A 17996-nucleotide genomic window follows, 5' to 3' on the forward strand; every position below is an offset into this window, starting at 1 on the left:
CAAAAGCATCTCTGATGGTACGACAGTACATAAGTGCACCCGTCTGAAGTGCTGCACATTTTTGAGTATATGTGCTAACGTCTACACATCTTTTTCAAAGGAGAGCTTTACATATTTCAGTAAGACAACATCAAATTATTTGGCGTGTGATGTATGCTGGAAGGCTCTGTGGAAACATGCAACCACTGAATACATCTGGATAATTCTGAAACAAAGGAGTCCACAAACCATTTCAGACAGCTGGAGACCAGCAATTCTTTTTTCTTTTTCTTTTTAAATTAGTATCATATTTTTATAAAGGTAAAAAATGTCTCTGTGTTGCCTTTAGTTATTAAATATAAGGTTGGATTTTAAAATAAGTTTTTTCAGATTACAGGTTTATTATATCACTATTATACTATTATTGCCTCCTTTGCCGCTAGAGGCCACTCGTCACATTAGGAACCTTTGGGTCTTCCGTCCCTTTTGTGTCACGTGACATATGTCAACAAGGAAGTGGGCTGTGTCTTTGAATACAAGGCGCCAGTAGCCGTTCCTAGTCAACAAGTGAAAGGTAATCAGCATTATAGGACATCCACACAACTTCTCTTTACATTTCTGTCTGATCTAACTGTCTGTACACACGTCTTTGAACCCGCAGAGCTCCCGTAGCTTGTTTGAAAAACTGTATTTGGGGTTGACTTTATCTTACACAGGCTAAATCGATTCCTGCTTTTCCCGACAGATCCCGAGGGATGCCCGCCACCGAGCCGGTCCGGTTGGGTCGGAAACGCGCCCTGCCCTCGTGCCCGAACCCGCTGTTCCTCAAGTGGCTCACCGAGCTCCGGGACGAGGCGAAGGAGAAAGGACTGAAGATCCAGTACACCTACCAGAAGGTACAGAGGATGTAGCGGTTAGCAGGGGTTAGCACTCTCGCCTTAAAGCAAGAGGGATCCTAGTTGGCTTCTGGGTGGAAGCCTACCTCAGCTATCACTGGGTACATCCTGGGCCGACAGTCCACCACTGGGCTAACACACAGACACAGGCACACCCAAGGTCAATTTAGAAACACCAGTTAATCTGAAATGCATGCATGGACTGTGGGAGGATGCTGGAGTACCCAGAGGGAAGCATGCAGGCACAGACGACATATAAAGAGGCTCTAGCGATTGGCAGGTTCAAACCATAAACCTTCTTGCTGTGAGGTGCACAAACCACCACTGTGGACAAATATAACAAATAAAATCCTTCCATGTGTCTACAAGCTTTCCGTTTTTGATGGACAATGTGGAATTAAAAGGGATATAAATCACCAGGAAAGCAGAAATGGCTAATTTCTATTTATTTTTGTGTGCTGCTGTCTTTTTTAAGGCCATCAACTCTCTGAATAAATATCCACTGCCGCTCAAGAACGCCAAAGAGGCAAAGATCCTCCAAAACTTCGGAGACGGCATCTGTAAGATACTGGATGAAAAGCTGCAACGGTATTATAGAGAGAACGGTAAGAAGCAAACGCATGGGTGGATAAGATGATCCAAAACACACGCTAATATGTTTACAACACAGAACTAGACTAGATTTCACTGTATGTGTACTTGTGTGTTACTTTTCTTCACTGTTTCAATTCAGTTCTTTATACAGCATCAATTAACAACAGCCGCCGCTTCAATGCACTTTAAAAGTGATAGGGAGGAACAATCAGGCAATACCCTATGAGCAAGCACTTGGCAACTGTGGTCAAGAAGAGCTCCCTTTTAACAGGAAGAAACCTCCGACAGAACCAGGGACAGGAAAGGGCAGCCATCTGACATTAGCAACACAAAGAGACCAAGGACTAACTATGAGGGAGACGAGACAAAAGTTTCAGAAATGCAGTTGTGGCATTTAAAAACATCAGCTTGTGATTAAAAAGTAGAATTAAGAGCAAAACTGTAGAAAATCATACAAAAAATGCATCATTGCAAAGTTTGCTTTGCAAATCTGGAAGTTTGTATTCATGTAATTGTTGACCTCTCAATAAACTTATGTTGTGTTCAGTGTCTGTAGTTTTGCATCAAATCATAAAACATTAAAGGAACAAATATTTAGTCTGTAGTAGTAGAGGAAGTGAGCTTTTAATGGACGCTTAACCCCAGATCACTGAAAGCAGTTTTGTAACATTATCATTAATGTCAGGTATATTTTACCCTGTAAAACAAACAAACATCAACATATATTGAGCTGAAAGAATACATGGCAAACTGAAGCAATCTTCTTTTATTTCTCACTATACAGCATCTCACTAAACAAAGAAGGTATCGTGGTGGGACTCTGTAAAGAGATTCTGAGATTAGTAAAACTAGGGAGTTGTTAACAAAAAAAGATAAAAAATAATCAGTGGAACTGGTAACGTGTTCTTCGGTCAGACCATTGCAGAGACGTGTGAGCCTTGTCGAGTGACCTCTAAATGATATTTACTCTGTGAAAATCACGTATCACAAACCAACCAGTTTACCCAGCTCCCGTGTCTTCACCTGTTCCTCTGCTCCAGGTGCTGACGCTTCTATACACGCTCTCCCCAAAGGAGCGCCCCCTCCTGGCCGATCAGACAATAACATCATCCTGGCTCCATCCAAAAAGGTAAAGTTGGAAACAAAGAGGAGATTCATGGAAATAAATATTTTCCTTCACACCAATAAATGCTTTTTGTGATTACAGTAAAAGTAGAAGCATCAGAAACGACAACAAAAAAACCTCAGCCAGATATTTGCAGTATGAGGGGATGTTTCCATTGTCATTACAGTGTGTAACTATTTTTTCCTCATAGAAAAATGCTGCAGTTGATCAAGGAAAGGATGGAGGAGGAGATGGAGGAGGAGATGGGGGGAGGAAGAAGAAGAGGGAGTATGTCCCCCAGAAGAGATCCGGGGGCTATGCTGTGCTGCTGACTCTTTACAAAGAAACTCAGGTAGATTTTTCCTCTTTCTTCCAACTACTGCAGCATCAGTCAGTGTTAAACCGGTGTTTCATTACCGCCGTGTGCTTTCTGTCTAGGTCCCTGGTAGTAAAGGTTACATGTTTAAGATGGAGCTGCAGGCAGAAGCTCAGCATCTCTGTGACAAATCGTTCACTGTGGTGAGTGCTTTCACTTCGATCTCATGTGTTCTTCATCCGTCTGCATGCACGCCGTCTTCTCGTGAAGCGTCCATCCTTCATTTTCTCTGTCTGCAGCCTGATTTAGGCAGTAAGTACACCGCCTGGAGCTCAGTCAGCACTCTGATCCAGAAGAACCTGGTGATAAAGACTCACAATCCTGCAAGGTACGGCTGCTTGAAGCGTGTCAGTGCTTTTACTGTAACCTCACGTCTTTTCTTTTAGTCTTGTAGAAGTCGGCTTATTTTCGTATTGAGTGTTTTAAGTGCAGCTAATTTAGGTAGTAAAACGTGTTTTTTAGAAATTAAGCTTTTGACTTATTTGGACAGGATTAGAATGAATGCATCAGAGGGACAGCTCAGGCTGAAGTCTCAGGCTTGAAGACAAAGAGGTGGGGCTGAGATGGATAGTAGATGCTGAATGTGGAGCTGGCAGGCAGGAGGAAAGGTGGCCACAGAGGTGCTTCATGGATGTAGTGTAGGAGGACCTGCAGAGGGTTTTGGAGGAGGATGATAGGGTGAGGTGGAAGCAGATGATCTGCTTTGGTAAGAAGAAAAAGAATCGGTGTAATTTTGACTGAAATTAGGATCAACTTAGTAATCAGACTGTTAACAAATCAAATAATTTCTAGTCTCTCTCTCTTCTGCTGTATTTGACAAAGTTGATGCTTCTTGGCTGCTTTTTGTTGTCGCACTTGCTGCTAAAACTTAACAGTTGTTGCTGTTTCAGCTCTACTTTATTTAAACTCTGCCAACGACCACAAAGATGTAATCCACCATGCAGTATTTTTTCTTTGCCTGCGTATAACCTAACTTTGTGCTTCTTTCAGGTATTCTCTGACAGAAGGAGGTCTGACTTTGGCCGAGCGACTGGCATCCGCAGAGCAGACGAACACAGACGGGGACAGAGAGGCGGTTAGGAGTGAGTTAGAGGCGACTGAGGAAGACGATCCCGTCGTAGACCTCACTGGTAGTGATGAAGATGAAGAAGAGAAGGAGGAGAACAGAATACAGTGAGTGGAAACTAAAAGATTGAATCCTCATCTCCTTATTTTTACCTGTTTTATTTCCCTCTTGGAATAAAGCATTCCTCTTCTTTTCACAGCCCTGCAGAGAGACAACCCACCGTCACTGAGGTTAGCTGCGACGTGGACGACGTGCGTTCATCGGGGAAACCACAGGATTCACAGACGACGATGACGACAAGCAGAAAGCCGAACGCAGAATGTCTCCTACCCGGAACGTATGAAATTATGCTCTGTGTTGACTTCATCGAGACCACTGGGTAAGAGATCTGCCTTCTAACATGTAAGAAACACGCTACTGATGTTACTGATGAATTTAAATATATTAAAAGCCGTGTACGTATAAATATGTGTATTAATATCAGCAGTATTTATCACAGTCATTCACATTTACTGACCTAACTGTTGTTACTGTGTTCTCATGCGATGACTGCTCTTACAACCATGTTGTGCTCCATTCAGTCCTGGAGGTTTCTTCCTGTTAAAAGGGAGTTCTTCTTCCCACTGTCGCCATGTGGTTTCTCATAGGGGATCGTCTGATTGTTGGGTTTTCACCGTATTATTGTAGGATCTTTATCTTACCATGTGAAGCACCTCAATAAATATAATTGAATTGTGTATGTATTTATTTGTTATGTAGTGGGAGTCATCATCGTAAGCAGGAGCTGGTGAAAGAGCTTCAGAGAAATGGAGTCAACTTTGACATCAGGAAACTAAACGTCGGGGACTTCCTGTGGGTGGCTCGGGAAAAGGTGGCACCTGTTGCAGGTAACACATACAGGAGGAGAGAGTGGGAGTGTTGACGTTTGATGGGAGGGATCCCGCGCCACGCCTGTTTAACTTACAGGGAGGATTGTTCTGTCTCAGGTCAGTTGCGAGCGCCTGTAGGCAGGGAGCTGGTCCTTGACTACATAGTGGAGAGGAAGAGGATGGACGACCTGTGCGGCAGCATCATCGACGGACGCTTCAGGGAACAGAAGGTCGGTGTGCAGCCCGGTTTTGTCCAATACAGTTATTAATCGGTGAGGTGGCACGCCGCCTTCAAAATTACAGGTGATGATTTGTGCTTTTTACAAGCAAGATGAACCCAAACTGAGTTCAATTTACATGAGTATGAACTGGAAAACATAAAGTAGTGACATCATCAGAACCCGGTGCTTGTTCCTCGTCTCACGTCGGCCTGCAGCACCTCCTGCTTTTGTTCATTCGTCTGTTTTCTTCCCTCCATCAGTTCCGACTGAAGAGGTGCGGTCTTCATAAGCCCATCTATTTAGTGGAGGAGTGTGGATCAGCTGCTTCTCACCTGAGCTTACCTGAAACTACACTGCAGCAGGCCATAGTCAACACACAGGTAGAGTGCACACGTGGGGCCACATGGGTCACTCTCAAACTGAAACAAATGTTGTGGTGTCCTGCTGGATGCAGCCATCAGAAGATGGTGCGCTGTGGCACCTGTGTAGCATCTCTACCATACCAAGTACCAAGAAAATATCCCCACACCCTTACACCATCAGCCCGAAACTTTGGCGAGAAAGATCCATGCTTTCCTGTTGTTTACTTTTTTATCTTTCCATCTGAAAGTTGCAGCAGAAATTGAGAGACGTCAAACCAGTCGAGCAGGTGTAGCTAGTGAGGCGACCAGTGACAGTAGATTTATATTTTGTCTAATTTTTGTTTCCTTGCCGATATTTGAGTTTCATTAATTTTTTTTTTACCATTCGTATCATGATTAGATGTAATCACAGCATTGCTCGTCTGGCTCTGAGCTACATTAATGACCAGCGCCATAACAAATAAACACACAAAACACACAACATAGTTATTTTCTAACCTCGACTTTTAACTAATAAAATAACCATGTTTAATGTGTATGGTATTTACATAGTGTGTGTGTGTGTGTGTGTGTGTGTGTGTGTGTGTGTGTGTGTGTGTGTGTGTGTGTGTTAGGTGGTTGACGGTTTCTTTGTGAAGAGAGTGCAGGATGTGAGAGAGTCGGCGGCGTACCTCACCATCATGACACGATTCCTGACTAAACTGTACCAGGTAAACACAAAAAGATACATGTTCCAATTTTACATTGTGGAGTTATGTAAGGGCGACATGAGAGAGCCCAGTATTTTAATCTGGGCTTCACACAGCTGAACACTCAAGGCGTGAAAACTCTAACACACTGGGTGTGAGTGGAGCCACCTAGTGGTGCTTCCCCTTCCCAACACCCAGTGGGGTCTCCTATTAGTCCAGGACCCTGGGCTTAAGCAAACGGCTGAACCTGGGAGGCAGAGAACTGGTAGAGGAAGCTCTGTCCTGAGAATGAGGCTGGTGTGGGCGGTCAGGAAAGGCTGAAGAAAGCTCGAGCTCTGTCGGTTGAGCGGTGCTCTTAGGGGGGAAACCCTTAACCCTGTGGAAGGTGGGCGGCTGCGGCGGGCGACCTGGGCTGTCACTACTTGATTGTCCGCAATAATGTGTGCGGGTTTAAGTGTATCAACACATATAGTCTCCCTATGTTGAGTCTCAGACGCATGGTGTCCTATGGGCATCATGCCTGACGAAAACAAACTTTCTAAAGTTTCTGAAGTCTTTTGGGCAAAGGTGCACCAGACCAGGAGCACGAAGCAAGTCCACTTGAATCAAAGCACTGGGGTGGGGGCACCAAGATCCTCCTTAACTGCAGAGCGCAGCCCCAGCAAAACCCCACTGGAGGTGGTCCAACCCAGTTACCATCTGTTAGAGAAGCATGGAGCACAGCCTTAAGCGACCTGTGAAACTGCTCGCACATCCTGTTAGCTTGTGGGTCATCTGCAGTGGTGCGGTGGATCCTGACCCCCCGTCAGTCATGGCAGACTAAAGCTCTGTAATGAACTGAAACGCGAAACCCAATTTGTCAAAAATGCCCTGGACACCACCGCCGCAGTTGTGGATGCCAAGGGGACCACCTCTGGCCACTGGGTGGTGCAGTCAACCACAGTCAAAAGGTGCATGAAACCTTGCAACTGTTTCATCCTCGTTTCCCACTGTGTCGATGCTGGTAAGATTTACATCTGAATATATGCTGTCACATTGAGATTAGGCAGCACCAGTTTCCACCTGTGCGCACGTCTCTACTGCATGACAACACTTGTTAGTTGGGCCATGAGGATCATGTTACTGTTAACATAACATAAAATCAGCCTTACATCTTTCTTAACTGTAACTTTTGCTTTTTTCCTGTTTAAACATTTTTCAGAACCGAACGCTGATCTGTCGCTCCAGAGAGCTGGAGGGCGATGGAGGCAGTGACGAAGAGGAGAGAGGGCTCCCCTCCTGCTCCCTTATGTCTTTTGCAGAGTTCAACCACGGTGCAGTCAAAAACAAGGTGTGAATCTGCTTCAAAAGCCTGAATTAAACTGGTTGTCTTGGTGATCGTCTCTAATCCTGGCTTCACTCTTTCTTCCCCTGTAGTGTCAGACGGTGAGAGAAGTGTTTGCCAGACAGCTGATGCAGATCAGCGGATTGTCTGGAGACAAAGCAGCTGCTATACTGGAACACTACAGCACACCACACAGGTAGCTGGTAGTACAGTATACTGCATACTCCACAGCTCACCGGGGTTCCTGATTTGCTTTTATCTTAAGTTAACAGCCAAGAGGGAGACGAAAAATAAAGACCAGGAGGGATTATGATCTCCAATAGTTACAGTTCCTTATCTATTGTCGCTGCCTGTTAGATTAGGGCTATTTCCTCCTGTGCGTCATAAAGAAGTGTACAATCAAATCAACAAGCAGCTTTAATCCATTAACATTTTAAATGATGACCAGTGTGGTCGTCTGCCACCAGGTGGAGCTGTTGTAGGGAATTCTGTTAATTTGTTTGTTATTAGTTATTTTGAACGTAAAAGAACGAAATCATGGAGACAAGCGGCAGAAATGAGCTTTCTCCAAAGGGTGGCTGGGCTTTCTCTTAGAGATGGGGTGAGGAGTTCAGTCATTTGGGAAGGGCTCAGAACGGGTGGACGGATGGATGATCTATTATTTTGTTATCATTTCAAGTTTAAATTTTTGTTGAGGTAGTTGCCACATTTTAATAATACGTCTTTTGCATTAATGCATTTTCACATCATATCGTTTAGTGTGTGGCTTGTTTTTCTTCTTCTTTGTCTGGAGTGTATTGTGCACATCTGTAATCGGCACAGATTTAATTGATCTCTGATCAGCAGGCAGCTTGGTCCAAAAAAACACACTAACTAAAGGCACCCTCAGGATATGTGGATCTGATTGCAGGAATATTTAAAAGATCTGCACCTAATGTTTAAAAAATCAGTATGGCAGTAGGGTACTGATACTGGCCATCTGGATATTTTAGATGCTGAGTGAATAGAGTGGCCACAGAACAAAATAACTAAACATGTCAGAGCAGTCACACTAATGTAAGATATGAAGGACTATTTATTAAATCTTTGTCTTTTCTGTCATTTTCAGTCTTCTGACAGCATATGAACAGTGCGCAAGTGAAGCAGAGAAAGAGAAACTCCTCTCCTCGATCCGATACGGGAAGCTCAAAAGGTTTGTAAATACAGTTTCACATTTTTTCCTGGCTTCTTCCAGTGGTGTTTGTAGTATTTGAGTGTGACCAGAGATGCCAGGCCTGAGGAAGGGGCTCGTAGGCAGAAATATGGCTGTGGAAGGAGTTTGGAAAGGCAATGGAATAAAACTTTTTGTCAGTCTTGAAGTGATTCTGACAGACACGTCAGGAAGGGAAAGAAGCTTCCTGCGTATGCTGTGGTATAGTGGATGTGATACAAAGTGCCCTTTGACTGGAGTGGCGTTCCCCCTTTTTGAAGAAAGGGGACTGGAGGGTGTGTTGAGGAAGATCAGCTTTGATGGAAGGTCTGTGGCAGGGTGCTGGATCGACTAGTTCAACCTCAGCTTCAAGAAAAATAATGTGGCTTAAATTCAGAGCCAGTCTGCATCTGTTTTGCAGACGTGGAGAAGACATTTGACCTCTCACGGTACAAGTATAGAATATCTGACTTTCTGATCCCTGTACAAGTGTAATGAGAGCTTTGTTCAGATTGCCGGCAATAAGTCGGACTTGTTCATGGTGGACACACTGGAGAGAATATTAATACGCAACTGGATTAGCGTGGCTGTGGAGAGAAAGGTAGCGATGGAAGAATTACAAGAGAGGTTTAATCAATGTCATGAACTTCCAGTGTTGATACTTTGACCACCACAAACCACTACAGTGCCTTGGGTGTGTGTGTGAATGCTTCATGCTTTCTCCTGTTGGCTTGTTTTTCAGGAACCTGGGTCCAGCTTTGAGCAGAACAGTTTATCAGCTCTACTGTACACAAGGAGCTCTGACATGAGGGCGGCCCTGGAGGTGGTCCCAAAGTATACTCAACAATGTGAATTATACAGTCATTAACTTTTAGGTCCTCCTTTACTTGAACAGCATCATTTTGAGTATGATTATGTAAAAGTGTATATAAAAGTCAAGACACTGCTATATTTTGATATTAATAAAAGATTCCTGTTTGAAGAAGTTCACACAGCCCATTAGTGCACAAATAAAGTTTATTTTAAATAACACTTAACTTTTTCTAGTCAGAATCCAAATCCAGTGCCCAGACGCTGAAGTCTTAAAGCTGTAAGCCAGCTTGCACCTTTCCAGCTTGTCCAGCGTTACTGCTCATTCGTGCACACTAATGGGAGTGGAGCCTGCGTACCCAGGAGGTCTTCAGTTGTTTGAATTCGCGCTATTTAAATGAAATTAAATGATTGAATTTCTTAAGGACGTAACTACGGATACCGCTCATCAATTCTAGTTTTTTTAGGCCTGTTGCTTCTTTGGTCCTTCACTTACCAAGTTTTCTCAAATTTTTTTAAGGACACACCAATGCTGACACATGCTACGTCAACTAAGGGAATCAGCTTGGGAGTCAACTTGTTGGTGCAAGAATACTTTTATTCCTGGTAAACTGTGTCCTCTTTACCATTTTTAATAGAGTCGACTAAAGAAATAAGGACAAACGTATTTTGTGATGGGCTGCTGGTGAAGATCCTAAAGATACTATTTTTTTTTTTTTTTTTTCTCCATGGACCTCCGGCCCAAAAACAAAACATGATGTGACATCGCTCTGTCTTGTGACAATGGAGTTTAATCCCAGAAAACAATGAATATCATATTTCAGTGTCAGACCCATAGAATCGATCTCTGACATTCACCCACTTTACAGAAAGAAGTCAATCAGTGATCCAAGAGGCAGAGACAGACTGCTGCATGCCGACTGAAGCACTGTTAGACCAGAGCGCAGCACGGGAACTGTTTGTGGCACGATCACAGTGAAGAATAATTCAGGGCTGGATTACTTTCTCAGTTTAATTCTGAAATAAATATACAGACAACAAAAACCCGGTATGTTTAGTGACACCTGACAATCCCCCAGCAATGACGAGAAGAAAAGGTAATGGCAGCATAGAAGGGAGAGTTTAAAAAAAAGAAGAGGGGAGGGCACGCTGTCTTTATCTCCTGAACAGGTCAAGATTTTTATTTTCTCGGTTAGACTTAATGCAGATATGTGTTAGCTTCTAAACTCTGCTCAACTCCTTACTTCTTCAATCAAAAACCCAAGCTGTCAGTTTAATGTTAAGGATGCTACATCACCTTAAAATTGCAGTCACACAGATTGCATTCATAAGATTGAGGATGGTAGAAAGATTGCACAGCCAATCAAAAATCAGGAGTGCATGATTGGCGTTTACTTTTTTACCCCCACCCACTCTCGTCACCGCTATGGTCCCTAACTTGACAAGTTGTGTTATTTACAAAAACAAAAACTAAACAGGAATAGAAAAATCCAACAACTCAAACTGGGTTCCTCCTGGAACATAGTAACAAAGTGCTATTTCCTTTTCTTTTTAAAGAAAAGATGCTTTTTTTTCCTTCAAGGGTAGTCTTAAAGCAATGCTTGCAGAGTGCACGAACGCTTTGGAAAACAGAACTTTACTCTTTCCTCCCGTTTGGGGTGGCTGTGAAGAAGTTCCCTCTTAGCCAAACTAATTCGTTTAAACAACTTGCATGTTTGGGGCAGAGTATTGGGGATCGTGTAGTTTTGCACAGCCCTACATATAAGCCCTGTGAATCTTTTCTCCAAATGTGCAATCAGAAAGCAGCCCAACAGCTGCTTCAATGCACTGACACACAAGTATTGCTCCAAGGCAGCCCTGAACAAAAAAGATAGAAACTTTTCCTCTGAGCCCCACACCCTTGTTTTTTTTTTTTTTTTTTACACCTAAATAATGAAGAGAGAATTGAAAGGACCGGGTTACATTGATCCCTGTATGGAGCCTCTCCAATGGTCCCCGTCACAAACCCAAAAAGTGTTGATTTTGACATCCTCTGAACATAAAGCAAAGATCTACAGCAGTTCAGAGCGAACATTTGAAGTCTACACGCATCCAGTTCTCACTGATGTCAGCATCATGTCACCCTGAAGTTTAGATCCAATAGAGTCTTGGATGTTTCCTCACCACGGATACAACTGGGAGTCAGCAACAACAGTGTGGCTCCAGCGAGAGGTGAAAAACAAAGCTGTCCCCTTGTGGGTTCCACGATTTCACCCTTTAAAGGCAGCAAGTCAGGAGGACAGCGGGGATCTTGGATCCATCGCCGTTTTAGTTCAGGTGGATTGCCCGTGCTGGGCATGCTGATGCACAGTTCAGGGTGGGGGGGCCAAAATCCTTCAGTGGAGAGTGGATTTAAAACAAAACAAAAGAAACAGTCTCTGAAGCGGTTTTGGCTTTTTTAGTTCGGCACCCACGACTGCTCATGCTTTGACCCGCCATTAGTCCGGCATGTCGATGCAGAGTTTGGGTGGCGGGACGAAGTATTTCCCGGGGCTCTGCGTGATCACCACGCCGGTCTTCTTGTGGAACATGGGGGCAATCTTTGGCGGCGGTTCAGGGACGGGCAGATCCTCGGCCGCCTCGGGGTCCTCACTACGTTGAAGGTCATAGGACACGTTGCCGTACTCTCGCAGGAAGGGAAGGAGCTCCAGCAGAAAGTGGCAGAAGTCCTTCCGGATGCCGAACCACCCTGATCGGAAATAAGGACGGAGCAGAAGAGAGAAACAATGAAAAGCTTTTGATTTGCAAACAAAGTTTAATATTATTAAAATATGACCACATAAATAATTAAAAGGAAATTTACCCTCCTCTCATTTACTCTCAGGTCAATCAAAGAGTCAAAATATAATCTTTTCATTTATTTTTCCTCACATTTTACAGACCAAATGATTTACAGAACCAGCAGCTTCATAGAACATTATTTGCTGGAGTCCGAGAAATGACAAACATCGAAAGAGAAAAGTTTTAATGAAGCTATATTAAGGGAAAGTTGTGGGATTTCTGAAACAGCAGCAGCAGCAGGGACCACAAGTCCAGCTGCAGATACTCACAGTGGTTTCCTCCCTTTTGGCCGAAGGTGGTGGCCATGAGTGTGAGCAGGGAGAGCCACAGAGGGACGAACACGCACACGTAGCTCAGGCTGTTGTGACCGTCTAGCTTGTGCACCAGAAGGATCTGTAAAGACATGTGAATGTTATCAGACATCCTGCTGCTGGGAGGAAAAAACATGCATGTGTGCAGCGATTTTTGACTCTACCAACCAGACACCACAGGAGCGTCTGTCTTTATGGTCTAAGTGCCTGCGCTGAGCGTGGTTCACAGCCCACTTTAGACTGTTCAACTGTGCCTTAGTTCGCAAGGCTTTTTATTCGCCATTCTCTCCAGCTCGCTTTACAATATATTTTAGTTTGTATTTATTAAAAAACAAGAAAGATGAAAAGAAAGAAGACGAGCATGAGCCAAAGACTGTAAGAGTCTACGGAGCTTACAAAGAAAAGCGTCTGGACTTCTTTAAGTTGCTTGAAGACGTTTCACCTCTCATCCGAGAAGCTTTTTCAGTTCTGGGATCAAATGATGGAGAGTCCCAGATTTAAACCTAGTGGGAGTTTCCCCCCCGAGAGGGACAAAAGGACCCCCTGATGATCCTCTACCTAATCACATAAGCCTAGATGTGAAAACGGGTGTAGGTCACAATCAGCCAGGGTTTCAGGTGAGCTCACTGGGAAACCTAGCCCACACTATCATGTGATTTCCTGAGGTCAGATGGCCCAGGATGTGAGTGGGCGTTAAGGCCTCTGGGAAGGGATCTCAAAACTGGATTATAGATGGCAGAGAGTTGGTGTCATAAACCACCGCCTCTGTTCAAAGATGGTCGCTCACAGTGGACATAGATGGCTTCTTTCACTCCTCTCTCAAACCATCTGTCCTCTCTGTCCAAAATGTGAACGTTGGCATCCTTGAAAGAGTGACCTTTGTCCTTAAGATGCAGATGGACTGCTGAGTCTTGGCCTTTACATTGGAGACCAAACAGCTAGCCATTTTAAACAACACGAGATGATGCAGACTTCACGCCTCACCTCAAATGTGAGAAGCGGTACGACGATAGTCATCCAGCTGATCGCCATGGTGATGTGAGTTCGCCGCTGCTCGGCGATGATGTCGATGGAGCGGAGAAAGAGGACTGACCAGATGATGTAGTAAAGGACAACAAGGCACAGGAAGGACATGAGGATCCACAGTGGGACACACACCACCTGCAGCACACAAACACAGGCAGGGTTTCATTAAAGCAAGTTCAAAGAGGGCTTCAGGACCAGCACAGATTGTGGTCACAATGGAAGCACAATAAGTGGCATGTTTTGTGTGCCTCACCAGCCAAGGCCAGTTGATGATCTTGTCCAGCTTCAGAGCGATGAAGATGAACTGCAGAATATTTACTGAACACAACACCTCCAGCTGAGGAGAGGAAGACAGGGAGAAACAATCAGGACAGAAGTTCAGGACTGTACTTTTATTAAACTGCCTATTCTGTTACACGCATCCTACATATGAACACTCTCAGTGGGATTTAAAGCCATGCAGAAGATGCAACAAAAACAACCAGTGTTGTTGGAGACCAAGAGTTACGCCGGCATTGGGAGAACATGCAAACACTTCACAGCTGGCCAGTGGATTCAAACCCAAGACCTTCACATGTCATGAACACCTTCAACTCACAGAAAGCACTACCCGTAAGACCATTTCTTGCTTTTTCATACACGATGTTTAAAAAAGTGCAACTTTGCCTGAGTTGAGTCTGATAATGCAAGAACAGTATGCAGAAGACTTCAGACACGGATCAGGCTTTAATTCAAACGACTGACTAAAGATTGATGAATAAAACATTTGAGGATAACAAAAGTACAAACCCCTCACTGTTGTATCTTTTGACACTGAATCTTGACAAACAGCTGGAAAAGTGTAGTTTTGTGATATTTTGCGATCATAGTTTCTGAGTTTCCTCATAAAAATCAGACGCCTTACCTCAAGAGAGCGGTCGTGTCTAAACCCCCAGACGCACGCTGCTACGGAAACGGGTGACACAAAGAAGAGTGGCATGAAGACGAGAAGCCAGAAGTAGTTTCCTCTCGCTACCCGATCGCACACCAGCACCTCGAACATCAACAGCAGGACGTGGAGCCCCACCGCTATCAGCATGGCCTTGAACTCCACACACGTCTCCCCCTCAGCCCTGACAGAGGTCATCATAAAGGTTAAAACACTTCAGGTGCCCTGATCTCAGCATTCAAGCTGAACCTGGGCTGCTGCTATCACCATACTTAAACGTATGTTCCCAATCTTCTCCTAGATGAATTCATTAACATTCCCCAGGGTAATGGAAATGTCAACATCCTTATAGGGTGTACAAATCATTAATATTGGCAGTTACATTGAGCACCATGTGACAAACTTATGACTGTGTTCACATGCCACGTTCGTTAAGCTATGAATTTTAACTGTCAGCCCAAATTTTAATATTTGTAGTACAGACCAGCGACCGCTGATTATATCTGTCAAATGATCAAAATAAGCCACTGATTTAAGTCTAAAACGAGACGACAACAATAAGAAGATGAAGTCTGGGTGAGCATCATCATATTTGCATATTTATTTTTGTCTAACAAATTCATCACTCTAAAAATCAGTACTGCTCTGGTAAATGTAACAGTATACAGTTGTTTACCTAACACCAATGCAAAGAGCTGTGCACAGTTCAGGGTCTGCTAGTTACTTTAAACCACAGACAGTAAGAATAGATGGACAGAGCTTCTCTCTGAGAAAGTGAAGCCGACCCTGCATTCTTTTCACTGTCCAGCAGGCAACAACTCCTCTGCTTGCAAAAAAAGATTTCTGATGCTACAGGAGACTTTGGGAAAACTGCCCCGCTTCCCTCGCTCTGTTACCCCAGTAAACACTTCCATTATTTACTTTACAGGTTCAATCACTACACTCAGGTCAGACTGAATAAAATATGAATTGTAAAAATGACTACAAAAATAAAACAGAGCCTGAGGAAAAGCTTCACAAGGGGACTTCACTAAGCAATAGTGAACGTCTATCTTTTTACAGACAGTCTACACTCTAACTACCAATTCACATACAAGTGAGAGAGTCTAACCTGTACTGAGGGTTGTGGGCCCAGACTCCGGTGCCCACGGACGCCCCGATGATGACCAACAGCTTCCACAGCCATATTGGCGTAAACACAGCCCAGTAGCTCCACTGGATAACTCCATCCAGCCTCAAGGACAGCAACACGGAGAAGAGCAGCAGGCAAGAATAGATTAGGAACTTGCTGCAACAGAAGAGAGGAAAAATGAAAGACATGATGATGAAAAAAGATGCAGCTTTGCAGTTTTTATAGTTAAAGGCAAATATGGAAAGCTCATTTTCCCCACTTGAAAATTTATTATAAGATGCTTAACAACTGTATTAGACAGGTTTATACCACAACTGCCATAACCCAATGGTAATTACAAAAATCCTTTTTAAAACTTTGTGTAATGGTTAATGCTTAGAGCAGAGGTGTCGAACTCCAGGCCTCGAGGGTCCTGCAGGTTTCAGATGTGTCCTTGATCCAACACAGCTGATTCAAATGGCTAAATTACCTCCTCAACATGTCCTGAAGTTCTCCAGAGGCCTGGTAATGAACCAATCATTTGATTCAGGTGTGTTGACCCAAGGTGATATCTAGAGCCTGCAGACTCTGGCCCTAGCGGCCTGGAGTCAGACACCCCTGCCTTAGAGCTTAGAATAGTTTTTGACAGATTTCTAAAACTTTGTTTTCTTGTTTTTTGACAGGTAGTTTGGTAGATATGTTGAGTGCAGTATGTAGGGTATTGAGTCTTAGCTGTCAGCAATCATGTGGACAAACTTGCTCCAATTTAAGAAAAGCAGGTCAACATAAGAACAACTTTAACAAATAAAATTTTGGTTACATTTTAGAACACAGTATTTCTTGTGTACCCATACCTACCTACTATATGTGCACAAATGCCAAATAATTTTATTTTAATCATTTTTTATTTTCGCTTTATTTGTTTTGGGTTTTTTTTTTTTACCGAAAAGTGGCAATTGAAACAAAAGGAAACATAACACAACTAGAGCCACAATCCACTGTAGACAACACTAAATTGTCTTTAACTAGCAAATCATCGGTGGTAACAGCTAGCCTGCTAGCCGGGCCTTGGTTAGGTTTTAGTTAGCATTAGTTACTTTATTGAGAGGTATCCCTGTAGGTTAACCAGAAACCAGAGAACGTGATTTCCACACGCATAATGAGTCTGCTTTTTACTCTCTTTTCCAAACAGCAGAGAGACGATCTCACCGAACACTTAATCCATGCTAACTAGCTACGGTGCTAGCTGAGACGCAGCTACGTTACCTGGGGTTGAAGTCCTGAAAGAGCCCTCGTAAATTCATGGTGCACAAAACAATGCGATACTGGCTAACATTGGCTTCCCCTCGGTGTCCGCTCCTTCACCTCCTAATCCGAACGCTACACATAGTAATATCAACGGTAACTGAGCTTTATGCCTTGGCTTCATCACAACCTCTTTGCCATACCACCCTGTTTTGTTATTTTTTCTTAACGTTCCGCCGGAAATCATGTGATTTAATTTTATCGGCCGGATCATCGCCACCTAATGACCTGGAGGAAAAACTACAGAGACTAAACTAGTAATAGCATTACTGCTCTTTATACTATTACTAATTGTATTATTATTCAAGGTCTCTGCTAAAGTGATTTCCGGTATTTGTTTTTATGTAAGTTTTTTTTTTCGTCTAAGTTTCTTGAGGCTTCGTGTGCACACAGCCCCTCCCTGCTGGTCACAAATCTTTATTGTCACTTAGTGACGCCCTCTTCTTTAAATAAATCCAATCAGACAGGAGACGTTTATGTAAAACTTTTGCAGTGTTTTCAAATAATGACACAGTGATTGTGCTCCTGAAAACTTTAGTCAGTCTTATTAAGAAATAATATATTTTTTTCCACTGTGCTTGGACTCAGTGAGTTTCCCTTTTTTTTTTTTCGTAATAACCCCTCCAGCTTCAGAAAAAAACACTTTCACATGGCACTGAGGAGGCAGGGGTGCACAAGTATCCGACAGCAAGCCTGTAAAGGTTTGGCTATATGCACCTCTATAGATGTTATCCATATATCAGGTGTTGATGCACCCAATTTTTTAGTAATATCAAGCCAGCACTAAAAAATATAACACTCTGCACACATGGCGAAATAAAAAAAATGTATTTTTTTATTTCGTGTAAGACTTACGAGATGTGAAAGATATTTTTTTGTTTTTTGTTTTAATTTTACACTGATTGGTATAGCTTACATCAAATTGTCTATTTGATTTAATTATGTTCACCATAGAAATGTTAAATTATTTTGTTCAAATTAGAAGTTTCAATCTTGTAAATCTAACAACCACCCA

The 17996-nt window shown here is 43.3% G+C and overlaps 2 protein-coding genes across 2 annotated transcripts; one reads left to right on the forward strand and one right to left on the reverse strand.

Moving 5' to 3' along the window:
- Nucleotides 1-465: 465 nt before the first annotated feature.
- On the forward strand, nucleotides 466-10612 carry LOC120742680 (crossover junction endonuclease MUS81-like). Its single transcript, XM_040046109.1, has 17 exons — nucleotides 466-553; nucleotides 725-875; nucleotides 1351-1480; nucleotides 2510-2598; nucleotides 2786-2926; nucleotides 3013-3093; nucleotides 3190-3278; nucleotides 3941-4123; nucleotides 4216-4395; nucleotides 4776-4903; nucleotides 5003-5115; nucleotides 5367-5486; nucleotides 6083-6178; nucleotides 7359-7487; nucleotides 7574-7677; nucleotides 8590-8673; nucleotides 9413-10612. Exons 2-17 carry the CDS (start codon nucleotides 735-737, stop codon nucleotides 9477-9479), a joined length of 1875 nt encoding a protein of 624 aa, XP_039902043.1. The 5' UTR covers nucleotides 466-553; nucleotides 725-734; the 3' UTR covers nucleotides 9480-10612.
- Nucleotides 10479-17160, reverse strand: LOC120742681 (transmembrane protein 185A). The gene is made up of 7 exons (XM_040046110.1): nucleotides 16943-17160; nucleotides 15677-15853; nucleotides 14542-14749; nucleotides 13891-13974; nucleotides 13596-13772; nucleotides 12570-12693; nucleotides 10479-12208 (listed from the first exon to the last, which is right to left on the reverse strand). The coding sequence occupies exons 1-7, from the start codon at nucleotides 16978-16980 to the stop codon at nucleotides 11958-11960; spliced, it is 1059 nt and encodes a 352-aa protein (XP_039902044.1). The 5' UTR covers nucleotides 16981-17160; the 3' UTR covers nucleotides 10479-11957.
- Nucleotides 17161-17996: the final 836 nt, after the last annotated feature.

Source organism: Simochromis diagramma, unplaced genomic scaffold, assembly GCF_900408965.1.
Source record: "Simochromis diagramma unplaced genomic scaffold, fSimDia1.1 OVJJ01000338.1, whole genome shotgun sequence".
NCBI lineage: Eukaryota > Metazoa > Chordata > Actinopteri > Cichliformes > Cichlidae > Simochromis > Simochromis diagramma.